Genomic DNA, 16150 nt, shown 5'->3' with positions numbered 1-16150 from the left:
TATTCCCCATCATATATTTGAGTGGCATCTTCAACAGGTAGAACCATTATACTCAACTTCGAAGTTCAATCATTGTTACAACATATAGTGCCCAGCTGACTATGTGATGTACCAGCTCCAGCTACCTTGTTCCAGAGATGCCTTTGCCTCTTTGCTGCCTGCTTGCTGACTGTTTGCTGGCCCTCCCATGTCATATTCCATGCCTTACCTTGCTTTGCCTACCTTGTTCTTTCCTGATAATTTCCTTGTACTCACCTTAACTTTAAAGAGACACAGCAGATTGGGTAAGATAAGACTAAAGTTGCTCAGAGACTCTTTGTATTCTGCAGCCCTTAGTAAGAGTGCAAGAGACTTGCCACTTTGGGAAAGGATGATGAAAAAGTATGTGGCGATGACATCTGTCATCAAATCTGCCCAACTTGTCCAGGCCCAGAGAACACCTTGCAATGCAAAGGATGATAGAATGCCATCCTTGCCCAAGCAACAGGAACAAGCTTCTGCCAACCATGCTTATGGTTGTGCTTTAGAAATAAAATATGGTTGATATGTTTTCTGAAGTTTTCACTCCAAGGCACTTTGTTGCCTGCCATCCTCACTAATTTCCCTATTTTGCACTCCAAAGATCAGATTCCTTTTTCAATTTACCAGTTCTGTTTCCATTTGTTGCATAGCTTGTACATGTTGAAAGGGTCTAGAAAGACCTGCAGCAGTTATTGGTATGCCCACCATTCTTATTGTCCAGGGCAAGAGACAGAGAGTGCTTGGGCAGAATTTGAATTCCCTGTGAAATAGAGAATTAAAAATTCTGGGAAGCAAAGTCATCACATCTAAAAGTTACCCAGGTTAGTCAGATGGCTGTCCCATAAGAAGAAAAGTAAATATAAAAGGACAAATATACATAGACAAATATGATATTCAAGATCTATATTTCTCTTTCAGGTGTCCATCATTGAGAGGCAAAGCAGAAAAATATTCTTTAGCAGACTCCCTTTTAGTTATTTCTTTCTCATTAACACTTTTACTATTTTTTCTGACTGAGTAAATTACAAGAGATGTCAAAGAATTTCTGTCTCCATTGAATCTGATTGTCAGCCCATTGATTGAAACATCAGAGTATAATTTTGTCAACAAACAAACTGATAATAATCCTGGAGATTCATATATTTTTTCATAGACAGATATGGAGCTGAATCATTTTCCTCAATAAATCAATAAAGAACTATAATGTTTTTGATTGATTTGTTTGATCTCTTTATCTAATTTTAGGACTTGTGTGGAGAACAGATCATATTTTAGGTCATGTTTACAGAGAAATATTGAAAATTCTGAAGATTTCACAAACTTTTAAGCACTACTATCCATATTTCATTGAGAATCTCTGTAGTTCTGTAATATGAGAGCTCTTCTAAGAGAAGTTCAGTATCTCCTATGAAACTATTCCGTCCCACTTCAGTGACATCAATTGTCTTTAGATGATGAATTACATCCTTCCACATTAGTGGCCATCATATTATCTTTAGGTGATGAATTCTACAGATAAATGATATGCTGTGATAAGACACAAATTATTGTTTTTAACGTAGTAAATGCTAACATTTAACCAATATACATGTAGTTTTCAATGTGGTCTATTTTCAGTTAACTCATTGAATATTATAAAAACAGATTCAATTTTTAGCCATAAAAATTATTTTCTTTTCTAATGCCTTCCTATTTTCTTCTAGTGAAAAAAATATTTTGGTTAAACAAACTCCTTTAAGACACTAATACTATTTCTTTAATATTCAATGGCCTGAGCTGAGAATTTCATAGGTGCACAAAACTTCATTCCAGACCTAGGAAAATAGCCCATTCCTACGAGCCAAATCAATTATTTAAGTGCTACCAATATAAGGAAATGAAAACTCACGCAGTACTTCATATCCATGTACACCGGGATGGTTATGTACACCTGCTTACATTTAAAAGCAGATCAGTATGTAATAATAAAAAACAATTTCAAGTATTTTACCAATGGCCATCTGCATTTTTGTACTTTCAAATTTCCCGTCTTTGGTGGGCCCAGAGAGACAAATTACAGATTGAAAGTGACAGATTTTATTAAAACAAATCAACTGCTGCTTCCACAAGACTTTTTAGTGAAAGGTTAGTATTTTGCTCACTTGGAAACAAAAATATGCCTTCATATAAAAAGTTATTATTTTTGTATTTAAATATTCTTTACCTTCTGGGGCAATTAAAAGCAATCAGAATATTTTTGCAAGCAAATATTGGGCCTTAAAAAGTTACTTTGCTGTCCAGATGAGCCAAACCTTAAAACATATATTTTGAAAAGTTACAAAAGTTATAAAAAGTTATAAAATTCCTTATTACATCAAATAATACACATGCTGCAATAGCAACTAAGTTTTCAGGATTTTTTTAAAAAAACTATTTCAAGAATAGCTGTGCGGCTTTCGATACCATCGACCATGGTATCCTTCTGCGACGACTGCGAGGGGTGGGAGTGGGAGGCACCGTGCTGCGGTGGTTCTCTTCCTACCTCTCAGACAGGTCGCAGTCGGTGTTAGTGGGGGGGCAGAGATCGTCCCCTAGGCCCCTAACATATGGGGTGCCTCAGGGTTCGGTCTTATCCCCCCTACTATTCAACATCTACATGAAACCGCTGGGAGAGATCATCCGCAGGCACGGGATCAGATACCATCAATATGCGGACGATACTCAACTGTATCTGTCCGCCCCGTGCCAACTCAATGAAGCGGCAGACGTGATGAACCGGGGCCTGGAGGCGGTTATGGACTGGATGAGGGCTAACAAGCTTGTGCTCAACCCAGAAAAGACCGAGTGGCTGTTGTGTTTCCCTCCCAGGGATTCCACCAATATTCCATCTCTCAGGCTGGGGGGTCAAACTCTATACCCCTCAGAGAGGGTCCGCAACTTGGGAGTCCTCCTAGATCCACAGCTATCGTTCGACCACCATTTGACGACTGTGGCTAGGGGGGCATTCGCCCAGGTTCGCCTGGTGCGCCAGTTGCGACCCTACCTGAATCGGGAGGCACTCACAACAGTCACTCGGGCCCTCGTGACCTCTAGGCTGGAATACTGCAATGTGCTCTACATGGGGCTGCCCTTGAAGAGCATCCGGCGTCTTCAGCTGGTACAGAACGCAGCCGCGCGAGCGATTGTGGGTGCACCGCGGTTCACCCACATTACACCTATCCTCCGCGAGCTGCGCTGGCTACCTGTTGATTTCCGGATGCGCTTCAAGGTGCTGTTAATCACCCATAAAGCCCTACATGGTAGTGGATCTGGATACTTGAGAGACCGCCTTCTGCCAATCACCTCCCTGCGACCAATAAGATCACACAGATTGGGCCTCCTCCGTATTCCATCGGCCAGCCAGTGTCGGCTGGCAACTACAAGGAGGAGGGCCTTCTCAGTAGTCGCCCCGACCCTTTGGAACGAACTCCCCGTGGAGATTCGTACCCTCACCACCGTCCAGGCCTTCCGCACAGCCTTGAAGAACTGGCTAGCCCGTCAGGCCTGGGGATGAAGATAGTTGCCCCTCCCGAATGATGACTGCATGTTGGTTACTGTTTTATTATATGTGTCTTTGTTATTGTCTGCATTTCCCCTTCCCTGATTTTATGTGAGCCGCCCTGAGTCCCCTCAGGGAAAAGGGCGGCCTACAAATGTTAATAAAATCTAGAAAATCTAGAAATCTAAAATGTGCAGTGATATTCCCCATATAATATATCAAGTTCAGATTCATTACTATTTTAAATATTTGTATGTGTCTTTATGTGTGTCTGCCTTTGAATTAGTTTGGACTCCTGGGGGAGTGGCTGACAAGATTTGGTTGTCATACAAAAGGGTCAAAGAATGAGAGGAAAGAATAACTAGGTCAAAGCACCCATCTGGCTTAGCACTTAAGATGGGACCCGAACCCAACATTTTAAAGTGTTTAGCCTGTTGCCTTAACTACTATATCAGACTGATTCACTAAATAATGATTATCTACTGTCATATCAATGTCTCTATGAATAACCTGTGTTAATAAAGTATATAATGTCTGACCCCATTGATTAGGTTTAAATAGTAGTCAACCGTAGTTGCAAACTACATGACCCTTTTGAAATCTTTGAAAGCAACAAGCTCTGGAACAATAGGATTTAGGGTGAACAAATACTGAGAGAAAATTTGTGAGTTATAAAGCTAGGGCTCTAATTTTAATATTTTTTCCTCAATTGCCACACAATTAAATATTACACGCATAGACAAAAATCCTTTTTAAAAATCTTGTATAAAAGTTTGTCCAACAAGAAGATTCTTTGCAGCCAGAATAAATTAAGCCCCTAAAAAGGGCGAGGTAGGTATGGAACAGTGAAAAAGAAAAGAAACAATTAACTAAAATACATAATAGATAAAGAGTACCATTAAAAATATATTACTTTGAAACAGTTGGATGTAAAGCATTTCCATCATCCTCTTTCCTTTCATTTTTTCCATTCCCCATGTTGAAATTGTGGCCCTGCTGGTCAGCACTCCATTTTTCCCAAACTCTCATGAAACAAGTAAGACATTTACTCCAATAAAAAGTGCCAAACACAGTTAATTTTCACCTCACTATTAGTTTTTTTGGCTTTTAAAAGAAAGAAAGAAACAAGAAATAGCATTTGAAACTCAGGAATGAAGAATTGCTGCTCCTCTCATCTCCCAAGTAGGCAAAGATACAAATAGGGCTGTGTGTTACATTGATTTCCCCTGACAATACTGTCTCTTCCTTGCCTGATTAATTTGTTTACATAATTCATGTTGTAAAACAGTTTCAGTGCTTCCTCGTTGTTTTCATTTAGATCAGAATTTCCTCAAGAACAGAGGAGTTTTTTAAGAAAAAAAACCACCTCATCAACATAATAGATATCCTTAATAAAATATGAACTGCAATAGAGTAGTAATCCAGACTACTGCTTTATTTTGGAAGAAAACAAACCTTTGGGAAGGAATTAGTTAAGAACCAGGTAAAGAGCTAGAAGGGTAAACTGTTTGAAAATATTTTCAATTAAAAAAAATTAAGCAGCCAAAAACAACAGAAGGTAAAAATATGACATGAGTCTAACAATATTTTAAAGATCTGGCTACTTATAAATGATTCTCCAGCCGGAATGCCCATTAAGAAATAACAAATTTCAGTGTCCCTATTCAATATTCTTTTGTATCTTTAAAACTGGCAACCTTTCATTAGACAACCTTTTAAGTAAGGGACCTTGTTCTATGATGTAAATCATGTAGCTATTCTATTTAAATTGGGAGAAGCTAATAGGACGTGCAAGTCTTTTCAGAATCATAAATATGCAGTCTTTCATTTTAGCAGATTTATATTCTAGATTAGAAGAAGCAGTTTAAATATGTAAACCAGAAATAGTTTAATTTGGCCAGTCAGGCTAAAAAAATTATATTCCCTTAAATCAAGGTACGGATTAACCTATTATACAAAAGAGATACATACAATGGTTCAGTGGCTTAAAGATGCTGGATTTGCCAGCCTAAAAGGCCAGCTCTCTATATTCCAGCAGTTCAAGCCCTAGCACTGCATGATGGAATGAGCTCCCATCACTTGCCTCAGCTTCTGCTAACCTAGCAATTTGAAAGCATGTAAAAATACAAGTAAATAGAAAGGTACCACTCCGGTGGAAGCTAATGTCATTTTGTGCGATAGCAAGAACCAACTGGCACTGGACCTGCCTGAATGCGAGGCAAAATTGGTGTAGAAAGTCTTGGATAACACTGATAACCGCTAAGTGTCGTTATCTACCCTTTGTGTGGAGCTAATTTGCCCCCCTGCTGTGGTCCCTGAATAGCACGCGAGTGAGAACTAAACAAACAAGCAGCCAAACTACTTATAATAACATTGTAGACTCCCTGGCTCTCAATGTACAAACACTATATGCTAAATAAATAATAACATGTTATATACACCATAATTCATTTTCATTTGTAGGATATTTTATGTTATACAATCATAATTAAATTGGTAGAACATTTTATGGTAAGTAATTAATCAATGAATATCGGATATGTCTTCATATTTTAAACGATACACTTTGTTAATAATTTACTAAGTTAAAAAAAAATACTGAAACAGGTTGAAAAATGCAAGTCCTATATGCAGTAACTCAACTGTATTCACTAAAGTGGCTTGATATATTTTTGTGAAACACAATAAAGGCTTATCAAAGAATTTTATAAAGATACTAATTCATTTTCTGACAGGCAGCGCCGCTTATAAAAAGTTCAATTTTGTTTTGTTTTGTCACCTATATATTTTGCCCACAGAAAATCCACATGTTCCAGTTATACATGTTGAGGGTAGAGGAAGAAGTGGATATCAGCCACTGTGTGCCAAGCATTCCCAGTGTTTAGCAGCAAATTGCGTGGTTTTATGTCATGGTGGCTCAGTGGTTAGAATGCAGTATTGCAGGCTGACTGCCAACTGCCAGGAGTTTGATCCTGACCAGTTCAAGTTGAGTCAGCTGTCATCCTTCCGAAGTCGGTAAAATGAGGATCCACACTTCGTTGTGACCCTTAGAGAGTGCTGTAAAGCACTATGAAGCAGTATATAAGCCTAAGAACTATTGCTATTGCTATGTAAGAATAGTAACAAAGCCAAAGGAAATGCCTTCTTCACAATGAGGAATCATATCTTTATTTCATTCCAAATCATCTCTACATGGCCTGGTTTTTCTAGATTTAGGAGTAATGTTCCATCTGATTTTAAAAATGTGCTTATAGTAGAAACACTTTTTAAAAAATAAGTACGATGTAGAACAGAAATATGTAATAACCTAATCAATAAAATATGTGAAGCCCATGTTACTTTACTTGTAAATAAAGATGATGTTATGGAAATAAAATAAAGCACCACAGGTTATGTAATTTGTGTTATATGTTTAATGTTTTAATAACACAAATGACGCAAATTGGTATACATGACCTAGTTTGGGTCATTGGTTTAAAAAGAGAAGTAATATATTAAATATTACTGTAATTGATTGTATTTTAATACTCTGTTTTGGTCTAAATATATACTTAAATATATTTTAGTATATAGAAAATATGGTTTTTATATACTAAAGTACAGAAACTTTACTTTCTGCTGAAGAAAAAAAGGGCATTTGAGGGAAAAAAATGTGGGCATCCATCCATTTTAAGTTTGGCTCCACTGACTTGTTTCTTCAGCCCAACAAGCATATGGTTCCCTGAAGAAATAAGGTCCTGGAAAAGAAAAAAAAAGATTATTCATCACTGTCTTAGCTGCTTTTTCATGTGCATTTATTTAATATTGGTCCAAATAGAAAAAAAATATTACGTTTGTCTGGAAGAAAAGTGAGAGATTTAGCACCAAATTATTACTACAGGTAGTCCTCAACTTACAAACACAACTGAGCCCAAAATTTATTTTGTTAAGTGAGTTTTGCCTCCTTTTACAACTTTTCTTTCCATATTTGTTAAGTGAATCACTGCAGTTGTTAAATTAGTGACATGGTTGTTAAGTGAAGCTGGCTTCCCCATTGACTTTGCTTGTTGGAAAGTTCCAAAAGGTGAACACATGATCCCTGGACACTGCAACCGCCATAAATGTGAGTCACTTGTCAAGTATCCAAATGTAAATCATGTGACCATTGGGATGGTGCAATGGTCATAAGTGTGAAAAATGATCATAAGTCACATTTTTCATTGCCATAGTAACTTTGAATGGTTACTAAGTGAACTGTTGTAAGTTAAGGACTACCTTTACTCACATGCCTTGAGATAGTACATAAGATATCCTGCCAGGTACCTTAATTAGAGCACAACTCAGTTTCATATAAGTGTGTATGGGGGATGGGCAAGAAGGCATCTAAATGAGAAATAATAATTGAAATTTATTACAGATTCTTGTTGAACCTCGTGATTTATGGAACTTTATCATAAGATACTTCATATTTATCTTGTTCTTAATAGGCAGCAGTCCTCAAGACAGCCCTAGAAATTTTTCTCCTAGTGCCTCAGCCCACTTCTCTTTTGCACGAAGGTAAGAAAATATATGCTTATAACATCAGCTCTATTATCAGAAAAATATTTTTGATATGTATCTTTAATGATAATGCTGATGGTTGGGCTGTTTACTGTTATCTTATTTAGATAACAGTAAACTCCTTATTAGATATTGATTTTTGATCTGATGTCAATCTTGATGTTAATCTATGCTGATCTGGGTGTTGATTGCTAGTGGGGAGGTGTTTTGAGTTTTTTGTTCCAACCAAAGACGATCCACAACCACTCCTACCAACAGTGACAGGGCAAACCACTAGAATATAAATTGAGAGCATCCCTTCTAGCACTGATAATGTTACCTAGTTCGGTAATGAAACGTTTGTAAGGAAACAACCAAACTCAGAGAGCACCAAAGACCCTTCATTTCAACCCTAAGCTATAAATGTTCTCCTTTTTCAACAAGATACATAATCATTTGCAACAAGCTCTATCACAAATTCTGTTATGGTAGCCCACCACTTTCTCTCTATAAAATGTTGTCTAATCTCACCCATTCCATAAGTAGAAAACCAGTATGCATATAGAATAATACTGATTGGAATGTAAACAAAAATAACAGTGAGATTTGATGCTAAAATAATTTATATTCTTGCTCTCTCTCTCTCTCTATATATATATATATAGTTGAATAACCTCCTTTCCCCTTCTAATAGTGTTCTTTATTGAAATACTTAAAAATCAACATAATTGGGGAGCAACTGATGCTTATCTGATGCCAGAACTCAGTTGATTCAATCAATTGATTCAATTTGTCCCATCTTTATTATGTGAGAAAAACAAAACTAGAATATAGAATAACAGAGTTGGAAGGAAGGTCTTTTAGTGCAATCCCCTGCCTAGGCAGGAAACCCTATACCACTTCAGTCAAATGGTCCAACTTAAAAACTTCCAGTGTTGGAGCATTCACAACTTCTGGAGGCAAGTGGTTCCACTGATTAATTGTTCTAACTGTCAGGAAATTTCTCCTTAGTTTTAAGTTGCTTCTCTCCTTGATTAGTTTCCTTGCTTCTTGTTCTACCCCCAGGTGCTTTGGAGAATAGTTTGACTCCCTCTTCTTTGTGGCAACCCCTGAGATATTGGAACATTGCTATCATGTCTCCCCTAGATCACCTCCATAGCATTATCAAAAACTTCATTCACAGGATACTTGAATAAATTTTATAAATGACCAGAAAGAATTAGAAATTTGTATCATTCACTTAAGGATCTCTTTGCACATCAAAAATTGTTAACATTAGAAGTCAGTTTTTCTTTGTTAGAGAAATTAAGTGTAGAAATTAATTCCACTTGTTTAAGATATTTGAAGATTCTGTGTAATTTACCCATACTTAAAAAGTTGTTCTTTTGTGTTTCTTTCTAAATATATTTGGTACAATTACATTTGCAGTCACGGGCATCGAAATGAAAGGTAACTATCTCTTACTTGTACAAGCTGTGCTCACTGTTGCAGCCATGTCTGTGCAAGGCTGAATAGGTCATCACAGCAAGTCCAGATACAATCTGCAGCTATTCTGTTTTCTCCCTGCTTCTTTTGCCTCATAGAGAGAAAACAAGGCGTGCTTGTGTGGTGTGTTTCTTTTCCATGTATGTGTATTTAAACTGTTTGGTCTGATATGATTAGGCACCTATCTTTGGTAGATAAAGTGTTACATTCAGATGTGGGACTAAATATAGCTGTGTTTCTGCATGCTGAATTCTGAGCAATGTCGAGCAGAGATTTCTTATATTATAGTTATATCATTCATATTATGCATGTAACTTGCTGTACAAACCATAGCTTGGTTGAGTTTCCTTATTTATGCATTGTTGATGTTTGTCTGAGAATAGCATTGCTTGGTAGAAGTGAAATTTAAAGCATAGGCAACAGCTATGTATGTGTTAGATAAACATTTAGGCTGTGACTGGGAATGAAACTAGGTTGGTAGTTCTATGTCTCAAATTTCATTACGCGTATTAAAAGATCAAAAAATGTTCCCTACGATCAATATTTTGCTAAAATATAATGATCTCTGTTTCATTTTGCAAATAAAACAATTATCATTCTTTATTCACTTTAACTGTCAATCTACATGTGTTATATTTAGTGCGTAGATTGTGGTGGTTATCCACTTGTTATCTCTATTTTCTTCCTAGTCAGCATTTTGAATTGGCTAATAAGAATGATGAAATCTTCCATTTGTTTCCAAACACTTGCACATGCTTTAAAGAAATGCACTGAATAAGGCTTACTTATAGTGCTGTATTTTCCTTTTGGTCATATTATTGCATAAACTCTATTTGAATATTTTGGCATGGTAAAATTGCAGTTGTATTTTGTGACTAAACTCAAATACACTTTAGGACCGATGGACGGCGTTGGTCACTGGCATCTCTCCCTTCTTCTGGATATGGTACAAATACTCCCAGTTCAACAGTTTCAGTAAGTAATTTCATATTGGCTGCTTTCTGTAACATATGTTCAGATTCCGCTGTCTCAAAAAACAGTGAAGTTTTGGGTAGTATTGAAAAGTAAAGAATGGATTCTGTACCACAGTCTCTCTCTCTATAGATGGATGGATAGATGGATGGATGGATGGATATAGATATATGAATATATATTGTGAAGTTTAAACTTAATAACCTGTTGAGAAGTGTGATTGTAGAGATTGGTTGTGTCATATTTTCTACTAGATAGATAGACACTGAGTGATGATGCTAGAACATCCAATAACTGGGCGTGTAAATTTCTATATTAGAATGTTAGAAATGTGCAGCACATTCCAAGGTCAAACCATTTTTAACCCAACATTTTGAATAAGATCAGAATAGCACCAGAACAGCTATATTTCAAGGTCAAAGCACAGCATTTTGCTTTCCAAACAATTTGAATTTAAAATACTTTTGCACATTTTTACCACTTATTTCAGTGACCACCACAAAACTAGGCAGTATCATTATTCTTTATTTTCTTTTATAGGAATTCTAGCAAACATTATTAAATACAATGTAATTTGTCTGATTTAAATTAAATACTTATCATGACTTAAGTACTGATAGCTCGGCTATCTATTAACTGCTTCTTTGCTTTCTATCCATTAGAACAGAAGTGCTGAAGAAGTCTGTGGTTTCTATGTTGATAGTGTAGGTTAGCGGCTAGCCTCAACAAATCTATCCAAAAAGGTTTATAATTGAACAATATGAACCTGAAAACTTGTAATCAATCAATATCATGATACAGGAAGGAACATTTACTGTTAAATGGTCATAATCTGGCTATGATAGTGAGATTTTCAATTACCTTAAATAGAATTTGTGAACACATTGGTAATTGAGACAGAGATTTAAGTGACTTAAATATACAGCTGATAGTTTAATTCACCCATTATACTTTAAATAATTTACTCTAAAAAGTATTGTGCTTGAATTATGGGAGGTAAGATCTGTCTGTAGTGATCTGTAGAGAATTGAATGACATTTTCTCTAATCTTTTATTATTATCTATTTAAGACTTAATGCTGCATTAACCATTATGTAATCATTTTTGCATTGACAAATTTGAATTACCGGTACTTTCCCTGAAATAAACCCATTTTTAAATAAAGTGTCATATTCATTGGAAAATATGCTTGGTTCCTAGGTATTATGGAATACTATTTTAAGTACTGAACTTTATTAATATTTATTTTTATGATGAACTCTATTCAAAAGAAACAGAAGGAATTATAATTAATTGCATTCCTCCATTCTTAAGTTATTTATTTTATCAAATTGTGCTATTTTAAAACTTCAGAAAAATCTTACAATGAATTGCTTTGGTAAGAGGTTTCCAGAGAGATTTTACATCATGTAGCATTCAAGAGATTGTTCTCCACTAAATACTTATCAATTTGAAATTGAGCAAAGTGTATTTCACTAGAATATGTATGAAATAGTAAACATGTAATTAAGAGAAAACTTATTTTTCATTAACTGCATTTTTCACAGTTAAATTTTTTAATGTTATATTTTAAACAAAACCATAAATATGAGTAATTTTTCAGGAAGCAAACATTCTAATTTGTGCTTTTAAATCCCAAGTGCTCTGATTTAGCACATGTTTTGGTAGGTATGGAAAATTATATTCGAAATGCAACATTGTACATTTACGTGTAAAAAGAAACTTCTTTCTATACTCTAATCTTGTTGATAAGAAGTGAGAAGAGCAGATTTTTATTTTGACTATTGGTACAAATTAATATTTCACATGTTTATTGCAGTCATCCTGTTCTTCCCAAGAGAAGTTACACCAGTTACCATATCAGCCAACACCAGACGAACTTCATTTTTTATCTAAACATTTCTGTGCTACTGAAAGTATTGCTAGTGATAATAGATGTAGGACCACTCAAATGAGGCCACGATCCAGAAGCCTCAGGTAGGTTTATTTTTCCAGAAGTATGACATGTATAAGAACTTGTGAAAAATGATCCAAATACACACATACACACTATATATATTATTATGCTTATACTGGTTTTTGAGATGCCAAACAAATTTAATCTATCCTCTTTTATATTGTTGTTTAAAAAGGAAAATAGACTCTAAAAGGTACTTTCAATGTATAATTCTTCAGTATTTGTATGAAGTCTTGACTTTTATTGTTAAATTCATAATTTTTATTCTGGTGAATTTCTAGTCTAATATTCTTTAGAAACATGATTACCAATGGGCATTAGAAAAAATTATTTAATATATCTTTATCATAAACATACATTGAATGGCAATTTTAAATCTCCAAATTTAAATAAAAAACATATGCTAGGTATATTTTTGTTGTAAAAACGTATGGATACTTTATAACTTTTAATAAAACACTGTGTTCATGACTAGTAGAATACAGTGTATGGAATAGAAGTTTTGCAGGCAAAAACTATTCTACTCATGTTTGTGGTTCACTACTTTGATTTTATTGAATAGCAGAACAATATAATTGAACAGGGGACTGTAATTTGTGTGTCAGTATAACCAAGTCAATCTAATGCAAGCATGCAGTGAACCCTGATCAGATTTCTCTGGTATCATCTATTACTTTAATCAGAATTTAATGGAAGTATATAGATTTTGGATGAATGGGAAAAAGAAATATTGTTTGACAAGACAGGGCTAGATTGATAAGGTAAGCTGATGTTTTATAATCAGGTCTTGCCACAATACATTCTCTGATGGGGAGGAATTTTAATCTAAGTAAGAAGAAGTAAACATTGATGGTCTCATTTTTTGCAATGGATACTTTGTTTTGATGGATTTATAACTTGCTCATTAAGTATTCTGACTAACATTTTAAATTTGGAATAAATAAAAGTCCACCTCCTACTATAAACTTTATAATTGTGTGTGTGTGTCCTGTATACATGCAGATATTTTCTTTTACTAAAATAATTTTCCTGATTAAAATGTAGTATACCTACAAAATTCTATAGTCTTGGCTTCCAGGTATGCCAAATTATTGAGAAATCACAAAAAAGTAATCGATTTAATGATATATATTTATTTTATTCATTTATTTTTATTTCCAAACTGTTTATCTTCCCCCTTTTCTCCTATTTGTTGAACTCAAATAAATACAGTATATTGTTTTATCAAATATTTAATGGTGATAATTTTTTTAAAAAACCCACTTAGGAACACTTGTTTGACTGCTCCTTTAATCATACTTGGAATAAGAGCCACTTTGTTGAGTTGGGTGGCTATAGAAATTGAATAAATAAATAAAATAAACCCATATTATAGCATTTTAATATCAGGAATAATATTAGGTAGTAAGTCTCAATGTTGGCAACTTTAAGATGGCCAAGGAATTCTGGGAGCTGAAGTCCAACCATCTTGAGTTGTCAAGGACCCAGACTGTGGGGGCGATATGCTGACTCTGTAAACCGCTTAGAGAGGGCTGAAAGCCCTATGAAGCGGTATATAAGTCTAACTGCTATTGCTAAAAGAAATCAAAATATATATCCTATTGCTGTTAGTACAATCTTGCCAGCTTAGTTTATCATGAAAAGATTACAGAAAAGCAATTTCCTACAATTAATAACTTTATTTTGGATTTGCTATCGTATCCAATGAGAAAGAAAGAAAAAGAAAGAGGGAAAGGGAAGCAAAAAGAAAAGAAGGAAGAAGAGAAAGGGAGAGGAAAAATAGAGAAAAACAGAAATGAGAGGGAGGGGGAGAGAAGAGAAAGAGACCCTATTCCCACAGAAAACACTGAGCCATGAAACCTGGGTAGGCATGTCTGGGGGGGGGGATGTCATGTGACTGGGTGGGAGTGATGTTGAGTTGCCACACCCACCCAGGTTTTGTGGCTCCCGGTGTTTTCTGTGGGAAACGGATCCAAATGCCTCTTTCAGTGTTTAAGATGGCCGACCCCTGGGATAGATAAATCAGAAGTCTTGTTTAGAATTTTACGGCAGCCTTTCTACAAGAGCTGAGGTGGCGCAGTGGTTAGAGTGCAGCACTGCAGGCTACTTCAGCTGACTGCAGTTCTGCAGTTCGGCTGTTCAAATCTCACCGGCTCAAGGTTGACTCAGCCTTCCATCCTTCCGAGGTTGGTAAAATGAGGACCCGGATTGTTGGGGGCAATATGCTGACTCTGTAAACCGCTTAGAGAGGGCTGAAAGCCCTATGAAGCGGTATATAAGTCTAACTGCTATTGCTATTGTTTTCCTAGTACAATATTTATTAGCTATGATGTCTAATATAAGAAACATATCAGAGCTGGCTTTCACATATCTCAGTCCTACTAGTTCCTAAATTAATAATTGTTTAATATCTTTATCAATATATACATATTCCAAATGTTGTTATTAATAATATCAGTATTGAATGGTTCATGAAATAATTGCTTAATAATAGTTTTTCAATGTATTGAAATGTTGTTAGAAGATATTCTGTTTTATCTAATATGTAGACAGCTTGGCACCATTCATATAAAATTAAAACATATTAACAGGTTTCAGAAAACTGCAAAATTTGCAGGAGAAAAAAAGGGAAAAGTACATTAAAAAAAGATAATGCTGTAAATTAACGGAATATGTGAGATAGGCTCAAAGTGCAAATAAAACACAGGCAAAAATTGGCAATCAAAAAGAAACCAAGTAAAATAAGATATTGTTGGCAGATTGGAACTGTGTAAACAGAACCTGGTCCCACTATTTGGGCAGATTGTGACTTGTAATAAATAAACCGACTGGCTGTCAGTGGAAAACATGAATTATAAATTTTAAGTTAATTTAGAATGAGATTCAAGGGTTAATTTCTTTCTTGCAGTCCTGGACGTCCACCTGCCTGCTGTGATCATGAAATTATTATGATGAACCATGTGTACAAAGAAAGGTTTCCTAAGGTAATAAAGAATATAAATTGTATCTAGTGTTAATTTCACAAGAAAACCATATGGAAAAACAGTGTTCTTGTGTTCCAGATTAAAATAATCCCTAATAGCTTTGTTCTTTTAAATTCCAGAAAACTTTTGACTTTTATGTTAGTATTAAATTGTAAAAACATCCTTATTGACATAGCAGAAAAATGTATCTGGAATCAATAAGTCCATATATAGTGTATGTGTGTGTGTATGTATATATATATACAATTCCTACTTTATAGGGTTATATTTTAAATATGGTTTTAATTTTTTTGTGTACCTTTATAGCTTTGTTATTAATATCAGATTAAGTTAAAAGTTTTGTTTATAATTTAAAATTATTTTTGGGGATTTTTTGCATTTGCTTTCATGCAAATTTTGATTTAGTAGCTTAAGTTCATTAATACCTTTATTAAGTCTATAAAACATATATTATACAGGCTACTGCTCAGATGGAAGAAAGGCTTCAAGAGATTATCACCAACCATTCTCCTGAGAACATCCTTCCCTTGGCAGATGGAGTGCTCAGCTTCACCCATCATCAGATCATTGAACTGGGCCGTGACTGCTTGGATAAATCTCATCAGGGTCTTATTACCTCACGATATTTCTTTGAATTACAACACAAATTGGATAAGCTCCTACAAGAGGTATAATCAATTAAGGTTTCATAAATTT

The 16150-nt window shown here is 35.1% G+C and overlaps 1 protein-coding gene across 5 annotated transcripts in view; it reads left to right on the top strand.

Moving 5' to 3' along the window:
• Positions 1-16150, top strand: part of LOC116505485 (microtubule-associated serine/threonine-protein kinase 4-like) — a 106158-nt gene that overhangs the window by 41829 nt on the left and 48179 nt on the right. For 3 of the 5 annotated variants that reach the window (XM_032212732.1, XM_032212730.1, XM_032212733.1), the window contains 6 exons: positions 8005-8074; positions 9485-9505; positions 10438-10516; positions 12333-12490; positions 15379-15454; positions 15913-16122. In XM_032212732.1, coding sequence (XP_032068623.1) covers positions 8005-8074; positions 9485-9505; positions 10438-10516; positions 12333-12490; positions 15379-15454; positions 15913-16122 — 614 coding nt within the window. The remainder of the gene's footprint in view (positions 1-8004; positions 8075-9484; positions 9506-10437; positions 10517-12332; positions 12491-15378; positions 15455-15912; positions 16123-16150) is intronic. The other 2 variants (XM_032212731.1, XM_032212734.1) reach the window with 1 other exon arrangement.

Source organism: Thamnophis elegans, chromosome 3 (genome assembly GCF_009769535.1).
Source record: "Thamnophis elegans isolate rThaEle1 chromosome 3, rThaEle1.pri, whole genome shotgun sequence".
Classification (NCBI taxonomy): domain Eukaryota; kingdom Metazoa; phylum Chordata; class Lepidosauria; order Squamata; family Colubridae; genus Thamnophis; species Thamnophis elegans.
This window is presented reverse-complemented; position numbering and strand designations above follow the sequence as displayed.